At 42.2% G+C, this 16,489-nt stretch overlaps 1 protein-coding gene across 1 annotated transcript in view; it reads left to right on the top strand.

Moving 5' to 3' along the window:
• The window catches only part of WNT9A (Wnt family member 9A), a 53,392-nt gene extending 45,379 nt beyond the window's left edge, over window positions 1-8,013 (top strand). Inside the window, exon 4 of the mRNA XM_015852987.1 lies at window positions 1,116-8,013. Within this exon, the coding sequence (XP_015708473.1) occupies window positions 1,116-1,589 (474 nt within the window). The 3' untranslated portion in view covers window positions 1,590-8,013. The remainder of the gene's footprint in view (window positions 1-1,115) is intronic.
• Window positions 8,014-16,489: the final 8,476 nt, after the last annotated feature.

Below are 16,489 nucleotides of genomic sequence, written 5' to 3' on the forward strand. Positions count from 1 at the left end.
AACACAGCCTTACCCCTAGTAGCTGCAGATAAGAGGTATGAGCAGAGTTCAATGTAGCAGTACTGATGTGGTGGGTCCACTTCATTTTCCAGAGATTTAATGCTTTTCTTTTCTCCACTGTGAGTTTGAAGACCTCAGTCCTAAGTGCTTCCATTCTTTGATTTTATTATTAATATTTTATTATTATTATTATTATTATTATTATTTTAATGCTTGATGTGCAACAGCTTCTGTTTATTCAGGATCAGGTAGATGGTACAACCTTTAGTGCATGAGGTCTGTTCTCATAGCCAGGATGGAAAATTTAACACCCCCTTACCTCTCTGCAGGGTGGCTGCCCCTCATTCTTTGCAGAAATTGTACAGAATTGAAGACTCCGATCCCCCAGGCCCCCCCTGAGGCCTCCCACAAGCCCTTTCATAGTCCCTTCTGGGATTATATGATGGGGACTCGTCGCTGCAACCTAGATTTTATGTGTTGCTTTTGAAACGGGCTGTGTGAGAAGCCAAGTTCCTCTTCCAAGGAGCTACATGAAGGTTTTCCTTGGTGATGAAGTGAACTGGGTGGGATAATATGCCTTGCTGTTGCGGGAAACAGCACGGTTTAAGTGCATTTCCATTGAGCCTGTGATGCTAATTCAGAGCTACGTGTGTTTAAGGTGGTGATGTTGTGTGTTCTGCAAGGTTGCCTCTCTGTTGGGATTCCAGCAGCATTCTCATCCTTTCCTACATGAAACCAACTCACTTTTCCTGCAGTTCAACTCATTGTTCTTATTAAAATGTATAAATAGGCATTAAAATACATGCTAATCTCTGACTGTGTAAGATAAATGTCAGTAGTGAACAGTCTTTGAATGCTCTAGTAGCGTCATTAACTATCCATGTAAAGCAGTATTCTGGCAGGTGTCATTTCTGGAAACTGAGACCCTTCTCAAGTGTGTTGAGTGTTTTCTGTCTTCTTCCAACAGACGGTTTTTGTATTGTCATCAGCTCTATGTTCCAGAAGTCTTCTTCTAACAAATGTGGATTTTTTTGTTGGCTTTTTTTTTTTTTTTCTCTGTGCTTTGATTTCTTTCCCCATAACTGATTTTCTTTTGGGTATGTGTGTGTCTGCAGGTCATCAAAGCTGGTGTGGAGACAACCTGTAAGTGCCATGGTGTGTCTGGGTCCTGCACCGTCCGAACGTGCTGGAGGCAGCTCTCTCCATTCCATGAAATAGGGAAGCAGCTGAAGCAGAAGTACGAGACGTCACTCAAAGTGGGCAGCACTACCAACGAGGCCACGGGGGAAGGAGATATTTCCCCACCCAAGAAATCCATCCCTGGTCACAGTGATCAAATCCCAAGGACTACGGATCTTGTCTACATTGACGATTCCCCAAGCTTTTGTCTGATGAGCAGATACTCACCCGGGACTTCGGGAAGGAAGTGTTACAAAGACAAGAACTGTGACAGCATCTGCTGTGGGCGAGGGCACAACACGCAGAGCCGGGTGGTCACTCGGCCATGCCAGTGCCAAGTTCGTTGGTGCTGCTACGTGGAATGCAAGCAATGCACCCAGAGAGAGGAGGTTTACACCTGTAAAGACTGACGCATCTTCTGCCTGATAGCAACCCTCAGCGGCAGGCGATCATGGTCTATGAGAACTACATATGGAGACAAACAGGGTTTGATTGACCTTCTGGGATCTGAAAGCTATGTTGAGACATAAGCACTTTGTAGGGTACAGGTGACCCAGCTGTGTTGCTGTTTTGTTGTTGTTTTGTTTTGTTTTTCCTGTAGACTGAATTCTAATGAGGTCCAACCATGTGGAAATAAGTGCCTGTCACACTGGGGCTAGATACCAGTTGACCTTTACCTTCATCGTCCACGCAATTTGATGGATCATTTCTCCTTGGAACATCATGATCATTTCATCAATCCTCCATGAACTTCTGGGCTGATAGATTCTCTCTGGAATAGTTAACCTATATTACTTTCTTCCTGAAGCTTACCCAGCAGCTTAGAGAGCTGGACAGATTTAAAAAAAAAAAAAAAAAAAGGAAAAAAAAAAAAAAGAAAAAATTAAAAAAGAAAAGAAAAAAAAGATCTTTCTGCTTTGAGTGCAGAGATATGAGAAGTGGTCATTTCTTCCCTCTTCTAAAGCTGAGGAGAAGGGTAGGGTAAGCAAAAACAGTCCTTATAGCAGTTGTTCTTCTAATGACACTTCTGCACTTCCAGCAAACAAGGCTCTGACAAAGTGACCCACTTGGATGGTAAGCTTTTTAATGACAGCTCCATATCCCTGTGCTTTGATCACTAAGTACAGTTGGGTCCACCATGTTGCAGATGGCAGTATATCCAAGAAAGAGGTTGGGAAGTCGTTATGAAACCAGATGTGCCTGTTCCCTTCAGTCATGTTGTTTTTTTTTCCCCATACAATTACTTCAAATGCAGTTCCTTCAGCACTATCACTGTCTTAATTTTTATTTAACAAACAAACAAACAAACCACTAGATAATTTTATTTTCCCTTTGTGCGTGACTATTTTCTCTCCTCTTCCTGCCTCTTAATGATTGAATTCACCCTGTGGAAATTGCTTCAGAAATCTAAACTGGAACTTTTCAGTCTTATGTTAGCTGAATTTGGACGTGTTTTTGAGGAGGACAGGAGAAATTCCAGTGCATCTTGGAACGCAGCAATGTCTTGCATTGTATAGCAGCTGTTTTGGACTGGATCGGACCTTTGGAGGATTCGACTTTTCTTTTACTAGGTCATCATTCCATTTACTATTAACTACAGCAGTGGTACATGACACAAGCTGTATGTAGTAAACCCTATGACCTTAAGATTTGTTTTAACCACTAGATTGAGAACTGTGTTTTAAAAGTACAGTTGCTAAATGGTAACCAACTGTTGGATTTGGAACTTCTTATCAACGCAAAGACAACCTAGCAAGTGGCCAGAGAAGCCAGAAGTCAACTGCAGAGGTAGATAGCTCTGACGCTGTGAAATAGATGACAATCTTCAGCATTTCTTTTTCCTTTTGAAGAGGATATTCTCAATCGAGGACTTGATGCAGTAATAACCATTAGTCATATAAAAGTGCTTCTGGGATTGGCAGTGGCTGGTGAATGCCTCAACAAAGCTTTCTGAGGAAACACTGGAGAGCAGAGGGCATTGTATTATATTTTTATATCAGCTTTTGATTGTCCAGTAGTAGCAATTTCCACCCATTTTGTACTGAACATTGATCTGGTTCTCAAAAGAGGAAAGCTGGCTGGAGTTTTTCAAGTAGTAGTAGAGGTCAACCAAGCAAAAAGAGCAGTTTTTCAAGAAGGACCATTATTATTCAAGGCATTGTGTTATTTTCTTTCTTTTTTTTCTTTCCCCAAACAATAGCCACTAATATTTAAGCTGTTTATGTGCATCTACTGGGAGGAAAAAAGATTATTTTTTTTTCTTGGTAACAGATAACTGCAGCCCAACCTGACTTATTGGCATCAAATCTAGAGGTAGGGGACTCAGGAGGGACAGGGTCCTACAAAGTAAAGCAAACTGGCTCTTTTTTGATATTGGTTTATTTGCTGTACAAATCTGGAGACTGAGGTAGTGCTGTAGAAGAAGTAATCCACACAAGGAGTGGTGCACACACAGTATTTGTCCCTTGCACCATGACAGATGCCTGGTGAAGCATCCGACAAAGAGGTTTTGCAGGAAGGTCTCATGGCTTCTGAGGGATGCACCTCTTTGAAAGTCACTCACAAGCAGTTTATCTAATGGTTTAAACAGTAAACTGACTAGAAACCTATTATTATTCAGTGTCGGCATGCGAGTATGTAGCTACGCGTATGCAGACACATAAATATATATATATAAATATTGAACAAACGTTTATTTATTTTAAAGCCCTTCAGAAGGACCTTCTTTTGGTTTCAATGTGGTATTATGTTAAATTCTTTCTCCCTCTCTCTCTCTCACACACACATGTGCATATGTGCAAGTTCTTTGGCTCATTCTTACGTGTGTGTGTGTGTGCTAGAATAGCTCTTCCCCTCCAAAGCAAGGCTGTATCCAAACCTACTCAAAACATGAGGGTTTTTGGATCAGGATTACTATTTCTGGCCCATTTCTTTTTTTAGGTATTTGTTCTTTGTTGAAGAATGGGCCGCAATTTATGTGCATTATTATTATTATTGTTATTAATAATTATTATTATTGTTATATTTAAACCGTGGGCCTCATTTTTCTTCTTTTCACTGGTGTCTCTGTCTCCATTGACCTCGCTGGAGTAACTCCACATTGCACTGGTGTGAGAGGAGAATGAGTCCCTAGATGCAGAAGAGAGGGCAGAGTTGGCATGGATATCATTGTAGAGAAAATATCTGTGTCTGTGGAGTAGGGTAGCTTGGTGTGTTTGGGGAGAGAGAGATGGGTGGGCAATGAGCAGGCTGCCAAAGCTAGACTAGAAGAACGAGGCAAAGAGTGAATGAACTACTGAGTGAAAGAGCTCTTCTGTGTATTATAATTCACGCACTGAAGCCTGGATGCTTTCTGTAAGTATTTAAAAAACAACAAAAAACCAACCTAAAAATAAAGCAAACAATCAAACAAATGGAGAAAAAAAAAGAAAAAAAGAAAAAAAAAAGCATAAAAAAACCCAAACACACACACACAAAAAACCTAATTGTATTTATGTTAATGTGGATATATTACTTGCCTGTTCTATATTGTAAATAGCAAGGTTTATTCTCCTGTGGTTAAAAAAATAATAATAATAATAATTATAAATGACTAAATAGTAGCGAGGCACATGTGTTAAATGTATAGGCAGTGTATAAAATGTACTAACACTCTGAAATCAGGAGAACTCGTCTTCTTGGCCTTTTGACCTAGGGTGGTAAAACATATGTGGGTTATTCCTCTTCTCCCCTCACCTTGTTGTGTGTGTTTCTTGGGTGGCATGGGGGGATGTTTAACTCCAGCATTTTCCAATGTTTGCCTTACCTTTGAAGAAAGAATTTGGGGAAAAAACCTTGTTTTGGAAGAATCCGATGGAGCTCGAGTGGCACTGAAGCATGTAGTAGGTGGAAGGAATATTGGTAAACCTGCTTAAAATTCTCTTGAGATCTTAGTCTGGGTTTTCTGCAAGAAACCCTGGAGGCCTCTGTCAGACACTGACTGCTGTCCTTTGGGTTACTGCTGCTTCAAATTGGATTTTTCCAGATAGTCTGATTCCATCCCCACACCATGAGATCTCCAGTGCAATTCATTGAAATTGTTCATATTTGCAAAACTATTTTAGGAGTGAATTTGGGCCTGGAATCTTTCATGGCATCACTTCATAAAAACAAAACAAAACAAAAAACGAGTGCAAAGCAACTTTTTCTCTCCTTCCCATCTGCTATGCCCCCAAGAAACAGATTTTTGCAGCAGATATAACTGGAGAAGGATAGATGGGTGTACGGGAGGTCTGTGGCTTCTGATCTCCTTTCACCTCCTGTCCCCCAAAAGTGTCAAAGTGTTGGTTCTCCTGAGCTGATCCAGCAAGACTTGCAAGATTGGTTTTGGGGTGGGGGGTGGGGTGCAACCATTATTTATATAACTTTTTTATTATTATTATTATTTTTTTTTTTTAAAGAGAAGTTAGCTGATGGAAGAATATTTTTATTGAATAGTGCATTTAGTTATGTCAGAAATATAAAAATATATATATATAATATTTTTGTAAACAAGGCAAACTGAAAACGTTTGCTGTTTTATATTAGAATTTTCTATTAAAATAAATAAAAAACAAAACAAACAAACAAAAAAAAAAAAACAACCCCACACAAATAATTGTTGCACCCGTCATCTGTTTTTTAACAAGCTTCTATTCTGTGTGACTGACTCATATATACCGGATGTGGAGATGTGCAAAACGAATCCTCAACGTTACGTTCTAGTTGTCTTCCCACTCCCAAAAGATTCCATTTGGTGGGATGTGTTTAATCTGAAGGGGATTTTTCTTTATGAACACTGAAAATGGATTATGGAGATGAACAGAATTGATAGCTTGCAATTAAAACACACACACAAAAAAAACCCCAAACAAACCTTACCCTGAAACCTCAAGCTTTTGATTTTTAGTTGTGCTTACTGGTCTTGGCATAGTTTTGGAGGAAGGAAATCCTATTTGCAATAATTGAATATTTGCCATTGATCTCAGTTGGGCTGGGTAGAATGTATTCTACAAAGGTAGCTGGAAAGAAAGCACCCGAGTGAGTGGGAAGGTTAAAAGGAGGACCAAACTCAAGGCTTGATCTAACAGAAGCGATTTGCATCAATTTGAATGAAAATTGGGGAGCAGTTCAGGAAGCCTGTTGTTCAACTTTAGAAGGAAGGGAAGAGCTATGGAGCATCTTTTTCAGAGCTGGTTTGCAGATCCGGGCACTGGAGAAACAATTTCTGAGGATTATTTATTGTTGGCCACGTCTGCCTTCCTTCAGCCCAGGTCTTGAATTTCTTTGTTAATCGTTTTTCAGCTGCCCTACTTTAGCCAACGTATGAGAAGAAATTAGGTTGGTTTGGCCATAGTAGGGTTGGGTGAGAATCCAGATGAAGGGACAGATTTCTCAAGGGTACTTTCATGGTGTAGATGCTCCTTAAGGTAATTTTCTGGCAGATTATAGTGCCTGTGAAAAATTCCTCGGTCACTGTAGCAGTAAAATTAGATCTATGCTGTACTTGCTATAACAGGTGCAGCAAAGCTCTGTGTTCCCAGTCTTTTTGGTTCTGCATGCACATCTGGTAGGCAGAGTCTGGCTTCCAGGGTCGGCTTATCTTGGCCATCACTTTTGAGGATGCTAACTAGGTGATGACTTTTGGAGAGCGGTATTTTCCTGCAAAACGAATAATGCGTTTTATGACCATTGCTGTCAGTGTAACTGAGAGGAGGCTCAATATGGCACAGGATCAGGGCGGTAGAAGTCTGGTTGTTGCTAAAGCAATCTAGCTTAGTTCCATAAATACTATTAATCTTTTCAATTCCATTGCTACTAATGAAGGCTGGATTTGACCAAGCTATTTCCAGATCCCAGGGAAGAGAATATGTCTAAACAAAAAGCAGTGAATCTCTAGATGGATACTGCAAACACGTTTTAGCTGTGGCATCATGGTAGGTTTCCTGTAACTGTTTCTTCATGGCCAGTGAGTGAGAAGAGTGTAAGCGAAGACCATAAATGATTCAGACACATGAAAAAGGGATGTATCTGAACAAGACATCTTGTCAGTTGCTGTTGAGTACTTTCAGAAATGGGCTAACTCCTGCTCATCAGCGTGTGACAAGGGGACCCGATGGGACACCCTCACCAAGTCTTCCCATTCATCTTGGGCTTGTTCAGGAAAGTCAGGACAGGTGTTGACACTCTTGGTGTAGTGGGATGTTTGCAGCCAGCCTGGAATCATCCCACATTAGTGAAGGAAATAGTTAAAAGCGCGCTTGCTCTGGCTCTGTCTGCAGTCAGTGTTGGCAACTCTAGAAGGTGTTTTGGCCAATGTGAAGGTGCCATTTTCTCCCAGCTGACAACAGGATAAGCAGGGATAAAATGTAGAGATGTGGAGGTGAACTCAGGACTAAGCAAGGTCATGCTTGGAAAACCCTGCTAAGCTCCCCTTAGGCATGAACCCATTTGAAGAAGCAGTTGTCAGATCAGACAGGAATTTTGCCTTATTCCACTCCACCCCAGTCTCCAACCTCTGAGACTTGAATGTAAAGTCTAGGATTTGTTTTGCACACTTGGGATGGTATTTCCTTTTAAAGGGAGGTGGGAATACTAACATGAAGGATTAGTATTTTTTTTTCTTTTTTTTCTTTTTTTTTTTTTTTTTTCCATTGTCTTATGGGAGCCTAAGTTATTTTTCTCTACCTCATATGTACAGCTTGTAGGTATAAATCTGATTCTGAGTGACTGTTAAGAATGTATTTAAGTTATTTAACATCTTTGTATAACAAAAAAGCCAGAACAAATGAAACAATAAATGTATTTTAAATTATACTTGAAGTGTGCTCCTCTTTCTTCACACTTGTTGAAAACAATCTAATTTCTGTGGTTGTGGGAGCACCTGTGCCTCTTTCAGCATTATTCCTAACCTCTTGTCTTGGAACCAACCCATAGCTGTGGCTAATGCAAGCCTTGAAATGTTGGGAAGCCAAGCAGAGAGTTAAGAGTGATGCCCTAGGGGATAGGATGGTGTATTTCCAGCATGAGGTCCCAGTATGCTTTGGAAAAAAATCAAATGGTCACTGTTAATTGGTTGAGTAGTGAACGTTCTCATTGATTTGGGCTCATTGTGGTCTGCCCCTCCTCAAAAGCCTTAGGGCTTTCAGAGGGAGTGCTATGGTGGTTCAGCACTCACATACAAGCCCTTAACCAAAGTTCTACAAAATGGCTCCTCAGTACTTCTTACACTCAGTACTGTCTGTCCTCAGAGATGATGACTTCTTCAATCCAGCACTTAACTCATGTTGGCATACAATGCACTTTATTGCACTCTTTCTCACAGCTTACTACACAGCTACAGCATCCACCAAAGGAGAGGTTAATTAAATCAGTGAGATAACCCTTTATAACCTTCCAGTTTTTTGTTATGTGTTTATTTGCCTGTTTAAAGCTTCATCTGAAAGCTTTCACTGCAGCAACATTTGTAATAACCAAATCCTGCAGGTTGCCCAGAGAGCTGTGGATGTCCCATCCCTGAAGTTGCTCAAGGCCAGGCTGGATGGGGCCCTGGGCAGCCTGATCTGGTGCACGTAAACAGCCCATGGTAGGGGGTTGGAACTGGATGGGCTTTTAGGTTGCTTCCAAACCAATCATTCTATGATTCTATGAAATGTAATGGTGATGTTCTCCTTGTTGAGAAAGGCACTGTGAAACCTGGGTGTTTTTGCATGCACCACCATTCTAGAGCAGCCAACATTCCATAGGATGATCCGATGGACTGTAGAGACCCTGAACAATGCTTTCTGTATTAAACCTGCTTGATAAGAAGATGGCATTGTGGGTGCTCCTCAGCTGGTGCCGGACCAAATCAGGATGAGAATGACCACCATCAAGCCATGAGGAACCTGATATTTGGCCTGACATTTGGCCCAGGTAATTGTAAGCAAGAAGAGTGAGTGACTGGAAGCTATAGGACTGGAGATGGGAGATCCATGAAACTACTTTTGGTGTACAGCCCATTGGACCCTACAGTCGACCTCCCTGTCTCTTTGGGCTTCCTGTCTGACCTTGCATTACACTTCCTGCCACTTGGGTAGTGAGAAATCTCAGGCTTGAAACCTCACAGCCAGCCTCCGCCAGACCCTTAAAGAGCTGCTAATGTGAGTCGTAAAGCCGCAGTAGCCTAGGATGTAGCAGCGTTTTGACAGCTGTTCCCACAGAGGAAGTGGGTGAAGCTAGAATGCATATTGTAAGAATACGGTATTAAAAATTAAAAAAAAAAAAAAAAAAAAAAGAAGTATCAAATGAGAAACTACACCTCCAGAAAAATAAAATGGGTTTCCTTTCCCCTTCTCTCCCATTACTTTCCTTAAGGCCATTGCTAGGTTTTCACAAGAAGGTGGTTTCAGCATCCGTGAATGTGCTGAGCAGCAGGGAATCATGAGAACTAAGGAAAATCCAGCAAAGAGCAGAAACATCTTCAGCTTAGACTGAAATTCTTCATGATGAGGATGGTGAGGCAATGGTACAGGCTGCCCAGAGAAGCTGGAAGTGCTCAAGGCCGAGTTTAATGGGTATTAGGCAAGCTGGGCTGGTGGAAGGTGTCCCTTCCAACTCAAGGTATTATGTGATTCTATGATGACTCTAGGTGCACATCTGAGGGATATGCACAGGGGGGGATGTGCTTTCTGTGGAATTCTATGTGCTGTTAAGCTAGGAAACTGCTGTACTGAACAGAGATGAATAGAAAAGAGCATTTCTATTTGTGAGCAAAAAAACAGTATGTGGAGAAAAAGAAAAAAATAAGAACAAGGAGACAAATTTTAAACAGAGCTTCCCATAAAACAGGCATGTATGATGAAAATCTGTCTTACACGGACAGTAAGAAAATAAATCTAATCACCAAGAGCAGAGATGGCATAGTCAGGTCTTATGTGTCGACACACCATCATCATTGATATAATTCAAGGTCCACAGGGACTTTTGAATCCTAAAGGTCCTGATAGAGTTATTTAGAATAATGAAATGATATAATCATAAAGGCTGGAAAAGACCACTAAGATCATTAAGTCCAATATCACACCACGCTCAACAACTGTGTCCCTCTGTGCTACATCTCCACATTCTGGAACACCTCCAGGGGTGGTGACTCCACCATATCCCTGGGCAGCCTTTGTGTGATGGGAAGCAGGCAGGGGACAACAGAATGGTTCATCAAGCTGTACATGTCCCTGTTCATTGGTAGTTGGACTAGATGACCTTTAATGGTCCCTTCCAACTCAAATGATTCCATCATTTTATTCTTCCTCATGGATTCACTTCAAGCCTGGCTTATATTAGAAGCTGTATCCTCCACTCCTGCCAATTGCCAGTCTTGCAGGAGAAATCAAGGCTTTCTGGAGATGATGTTAAACATATGACTCGCTCGTGTGCTGCTGGTTATAGTACTGGTGTGCTGCAGCCAGGGTAATAGAGGGGATACCTGTCAGATGCAAAATAGATCACTTCCCTTAGGACCTGAGTTATAAAGGTGCTCAGAAAAGCAGAGGAACCATTTCACTTTCTATATGCTCTCCCAGGTTATCTATGCTGCTGCTTCTAGGAATCACATTGTCAGTGCAGTGAGCGCATTAGGCTTTCTGGCTACACCTTCATGAGTTAATTCAACATAGCCCTGAAGCTGATGCCACCTGGCATAAAACAGTCTCCATCTAACCTATTAAATGATCTGGCCTTCCAGAACAAGGTGGCTCTGTTCAAAATGCCTCTTGGGAACAGTCATTGGCCTTCACTAACATTTGATCCATGCCCATAAATTGCTTGGGTGTGTGCTTTTAACTTAACTAAAAGCAGGCTGGGGAATGTCTCATATTTTAACAATATACCCAACCAAGTTCCAGCACCCAGGAATGTTTTTTACTGTTCTCTTTTTCTACTGACTATTCACATCTTGTGTTATCTGTATATGTGTGCATATTCACATACTCTCTACATTTCACAGCTGTCAGCAGGACTGATATAAAACTTTCCCAAGTTAATAGGAAAATTGTGATGAGCTCTGATCAGAGTTTGAAATCCCTCATCCATGTAACTAACATCTTGGTGGGGTAAGCAATATCAGAACTGCAGTCCAGAATCTGTATTTTGGGACATTCTCATTCTTTTCTTTGATAATAAACCACTGATAGAGAATCTTGGATAGAAGCCTCTATACTGAGCGGCTCCTGAATGAAGAGCCTGTCTCAGCAATGCTTCATTTATGGCCTTCTCATCTTCCCCAGGCAGCACTGGATACAAGGTGCTAATTGCAAGGGCACTCATCATAAATTATCGCCCATTTCTCCCCCTCACGTGAATGGAAGTATCCCTCAAGGGATTATGCTCATTAAAGCAGGAACAAGTTCTATGTGAGCAATGCCCCTGGATGACTGGGCAGCCTTCTGGGAGGGGGAATAAAAAGAAAACAGAGGTGCTTGGGCACTGAAGTGTAAATATGAGGGAGCTCCAACCCTAGGGAATCCTCCAACATCTGTTAGGAAAATCTGGCAGCTAACACTACTTGATTGACTTGGAAGGCCAAAAGAATCTAATTGTCTGAGATTTCTTTTTCTTCCTTCCTTCCTTCCTTCCTTCCTTCCTTCCTTCCTTCCTTCCTTCCTTCCTTCCTTCCTTCCTTCCCTTCCTTCTCCTTCCTTCTTTCCTTCCTTCTTCCTTCCTTCTTCCTTCCCTTCCTTTCCTTCCTTCCTTCTTCCTTCTCTTCCTTTCCTTCCTTCCTTCCTTCCTTCCTTCCTTCTTCTTTCTTCCTTCCTTCCTTCCTTCCTTCCTTCCTTCCTTCCTTCCTTACCTTCCCTTCCTTCCTTCCTTCCTCCTCCTTCTTCCCTCTCTTTCTCTTTCTCTTTTCTTTTTCTTTTTTCTTCTTATCTTTCTTCTTTTTTTATTCTTTTCTTTCTTTCTTTCTTTCTTTCTTTCTTTCTTTCTTTCTTTCTTTCTTTCTTTCTTTTTCTTTCTTTCTTTTCTTCTTTCTTCTTTCTTTCTTTCTTTCTTTCTTTCTTTTTCTTTCTTTTCGTTTCTTCTTCTCTCTTTCTCACGCTGGGTGGGGGTCTTTTCTCTGGATTTTGGGTGCTGTTCCAAGTCTTCTCCAGGCGTCTTCTTTGGTTTCTTGCTGTGCGTTCTCTCTCTCGTCTTTTCTGTGTTTTTGTCGGTGCGGGGTGGGTTGTGGTGGTGGTGTTGTTGTGGGGTTTGTTTTTATCTTTTCTCTTTCCTCTCTTTCTCTCTTTCTTTTTTCTCTCTTTCTTTCTTTCTTTCTTTCTTTCTTTCTTTCTTTCTTTCTTTCTTTCTTTCTTTCTTTCTTTCTTTCTTTCATGTAAAAATGAGCTTAGTTACTTCTAACAGGGAAACATTTACATGGAAAAAAAATGCATAATGAAGACATTTGAAACACCTGCTGTGGTGTCTTGGCTGACTGACAAAGTAACTGCAGCCTTAGGCTGGTCTATGAAGCCTTTCATGTTCAAGAGAGTTCTCTTCTTGAACACCTTCAGGGACATTGACCCCACCACTTCCCTGTGCTGATGCATCACCACTCATTTCCAAGCATACTGACTAATTCTTGAGTCAAGGGAAAGAGCATGGCTCTTGCACTGATGCTTTTGGTTGGAAATGGCATCTATGCTGTCCTCTGCCCTATGAGAGGATGAGATGCGTATTTTGTGTTGCATCCTTGAGACCTTGCTGCCGCTCACTTTTCTCCTCTCCCTTCCCAAAGTGATCAAGTGGGTGGAGGACACCGAGCCTCAGCAAAATGCCTGGGGATCCTGTTGGGTGGAGGTTAGATTAGGACATCTGCTTTGCTGGCCTCCATCCACCTTTAGCTTAATATATACTTGGGCAGTTTATGGAACCAGTGGGATTCCAGCTGGACACAGCCTTTTTCAGAAGGGTTGGTAGCATGGCTTTGCCACCTCCATTTTTCCTCCCTTTTTTTTACACTGTATTTTCTCTAAATGGTTTCATGATAGTGTTTCTGAAGTCAGTGTTAGCACTCTATAGCTTCTATAATTTCCTATGAAGACTCAGCTTCTCACACCCTCATGTTTCTCATACCAGTGATCTCAGCTCCTGGCATGTATAAGCCAGGCCTGGTACTTGTAAACTAGAGAAAGATCCATGAAGGACACAAGGAGCCTTCCACAGAGTGTTGTCAGAAAGCTTAATGTTAAGAATCAAAGTATTACCTGCTTGGGACTTCTGTCTCTTAATGAGCTGTCAGCCAATCTCTGAACTTGTTGCCAGTTGACAATTTTTTTTATGTTTAGAAATCAGATGTTTGAAATTATGAAAAATCAAATGCTCTTTTTGTTTGTTTGTTTTGTACATCTTCAAAGATGAAGATTCCAGCATTTGGAGAAGAGCTGTAATTAATTCCTGCACCAAGATGACTCATGCTGTGCACTTGATCTGGTGCTACTGAGATCTTTTCTTCTTTCTTCTCACACCCCTTCTCTCTCATTCTCTTTTTCTATCCTTCCCTCAGAAGGTAACATAGCTAAGTATCAACCCAGTGATACAGCAATCACTGTTATTATTGTTGTAGCTGACAGAAAGAAGGCTCAGAGGAGATGTCATTGCAGACTGAAAGGGAGCTTATAAGGAGGGAAACTGACTTTTACAGTCAAAAATGAGAGATTTAGATTAGATGTAAGGGGGAAAATTTTCACTGAGAGCATACTGAGGTATTGACATGGGCTGCCCAGAAAAACTCCCCATCCCTGGAAGTGTTTAAGGCTGGGTTGGATGGGGCACTGGTCAGGATGACCTGGTACCTGATTTAGTGGTTGGCAACCCTGCCCATGGCAGGAAGGTTGAACCTTGAGGTCCCTTCTAACCCAACCCATCCAATGATTCTATGAAATCTGTGGAAATGAACTGTATTTTGGACCCTAGGGTGACCAAATCCTGGAGCTATCTTGATTGAGATTGGCATTCAACTCATTTAATGGCTTTGAAGGGTCCTAGACTACTTCATGCTACCTGGGGATACCTCTATCAGTATCTTGTCTTTCTATAAGAAAGTATCTACAGGATACTTCTCACTTGGTGAGAGGAGGCAAGCCGATGCCATGAAAAACAGGGGGCACTCATGCAAACTGGCAGCCCCACAACCTGAGCGTGCTATCCCATAAATCCAGCCAGGTGCCCACAGCACCAAGCCTGAGTCCTTTTTGCCACCAGGTGGAGCTGGGAGAGAGCTCCTTGGAACAGCCCGCTGACAACACCCTATGATGATTGCTCAATCCTTGTGGCTAACCAAAAAAGTGGATATGTTTTTTTTTGTTGTTTGGTTGTTTGCATGTTATTCTACCCAACTCCCTGCCCCGGAAATTCATGTCTCTTGAAATTTCCTCCTAAAAGTCAAAAAAAAAAAAAAAAAAAAAAAGGAGGGATGGGCTGGCATTTCATTTTCAAAAAATGAGCTCCCACTGCGATGGAAAATCTGGCCAGACCTCGTGATGGCTGACCATTGGCTGGAAGGAATGGTTGATGCAATGCAGTTCTTGCTGTTTATATTGTGCACAACTGTTAATTCAGCCCTGTGCTTCTGCCCTCGGTCACCTTGCTGGCTTAGACGGCCCAGCCAGGTTTGCTGGTAGCAAAGTTGGGTCCAAGTTGGCCTTATGAAATGTCTACCTGCTTTTCTTGTAGCTGCTTGGGTGACAGCTGCAGCAATGCTGGCTAGTTCTGTTATTTCTGCCCTGAGCTGCAGTGCATGGAAGAGCTCTGCTGACGCATTTCTCCCATCTACAAGAGGCTCTTAAGTGCAGTAGACGCTGAGACAGTTTCTCCCACTTACCAGCTTTTATAGGAGCCACTCAAAGCTCCCTGCTGTGCCTCCCTCTTCTTCACTCTCTCCTTTCCCTGCAACAGCATTGGGATCTGAGTTCAGACCCGTGGTCAAACACAGACATAATTTACATGAGAAAAATGAGCTGTGGACATCCTCAGTGCCTCATTTCCTCCCTCACTGTTGTAAACTGCTGCGTTGTGCCTTGCTTCTGGGTGTTGAGGAACCTTAATAAGACTTGTGTTAATTAACAGCACTGGAGATCTGCATCACCAGGTTTTCCAGGTCTCTGGATGAAGCCAACTCACATCTCTCTGCCCCAGCAACACACCAGAGAGATCAAATGGAAACAGACTGTGAACTCCAAGCTCCGTGGTTGGATGAACACAAAACTGAATCTATGTGAGTACTGCCCTGAACAAGGCTCATCAGATGAGCCAGGTCTGCTGTAGCATGGCAGTTTGCAGCAGAGAAAGAACCTGATTCACCTGAAGCAGGTCAGTGTCCACTGTTTTGTATGTCCCTTTAGGGGTTCACTGGGTAGGTGAAGACAAGGCTTGAGCACAATTTGCATTCAGGAATATGATCATGGTTCTTCATAGTCAGGAGCTGGAGGAGCTGAGGCTGAAACCTAACAAGGGTTCAGGGCAGGAAGATGTCTGTCTTTTTAAACTAAAATTCATGAAATTTGGGAAACAAGATAGCAAATGGAAAAACAAAGAATAAGTGTGGTCCTGGAACAGGGTAGAGGCCAGGGAATATATTAGTTGGGGTTGGAAAAGGGGCACAAAGCTAGCATTGCTGAAGCAAGGTCAGATATTGGAGAACGTACAAGCAGCCACTCTGCTGGTATCCGCATTCTGCTCAGCCAGACCTCCACTCCTGTCTGTGTAAAGCCGTATGTTTTCACCAGCTGATGGAGAACTGATGCACAATCAATTGCTTGGGTGTGAGCTATGCACGTCCTGGGTCACGCAGTGACCTGTTTTCAAATAGGGGTTACCTCACTCTGGCCAGACGCCATCTGTGTCTTCCAGCAGGGTCCAGCAGCCCACCTGCTACTCATTTGCCTCTCCTGTGTTTACTTTGGGCTCAGTACGGGATAACAGCGTAGGTGATTTCTTGGCTGAGCTGGTTCCTGTGTGATGTCTGCTCCTCAAGCAGGCAGACTGCTTTTGTAATACGTGGGATGAGACAAGTGGCTTGGTGGCTCTTTATTTTTCAGACTGGACTGATTGCAAGTACTCTTGCCATCACCCTAGAGAGAATGTTTCCCTCCCTGTGTCCTCTATTGCCATTTTTATTCCAGCAGGATTTACTTTCCCTTTTGTGATATTTTTAAGTGCTGTTGAACTTTTGCGCTCAGTTCACAGGCTCATTCACTTCCTTCCAGCTCACAGTGCAAAGAGCTGAAAAAAGGAACCTCTGAGGCATAGACAGGCTCTAAGGAATGGCTTCTGGGCCACTGAG

This window comes from Coturnix japonica, chromosome 2, assembly GCF_001577835.2.
Source record: "Coturnix japonica isolate 7356 chromosome 2, Coturnix japonica 2.1, whole genome shotgun sequence".
Lineage (NCBI taxonomy): Eukaryota > Metazoa > Chordata > Aves > Galliformes > Phasianidae > Coturnix > Coturnix japonica.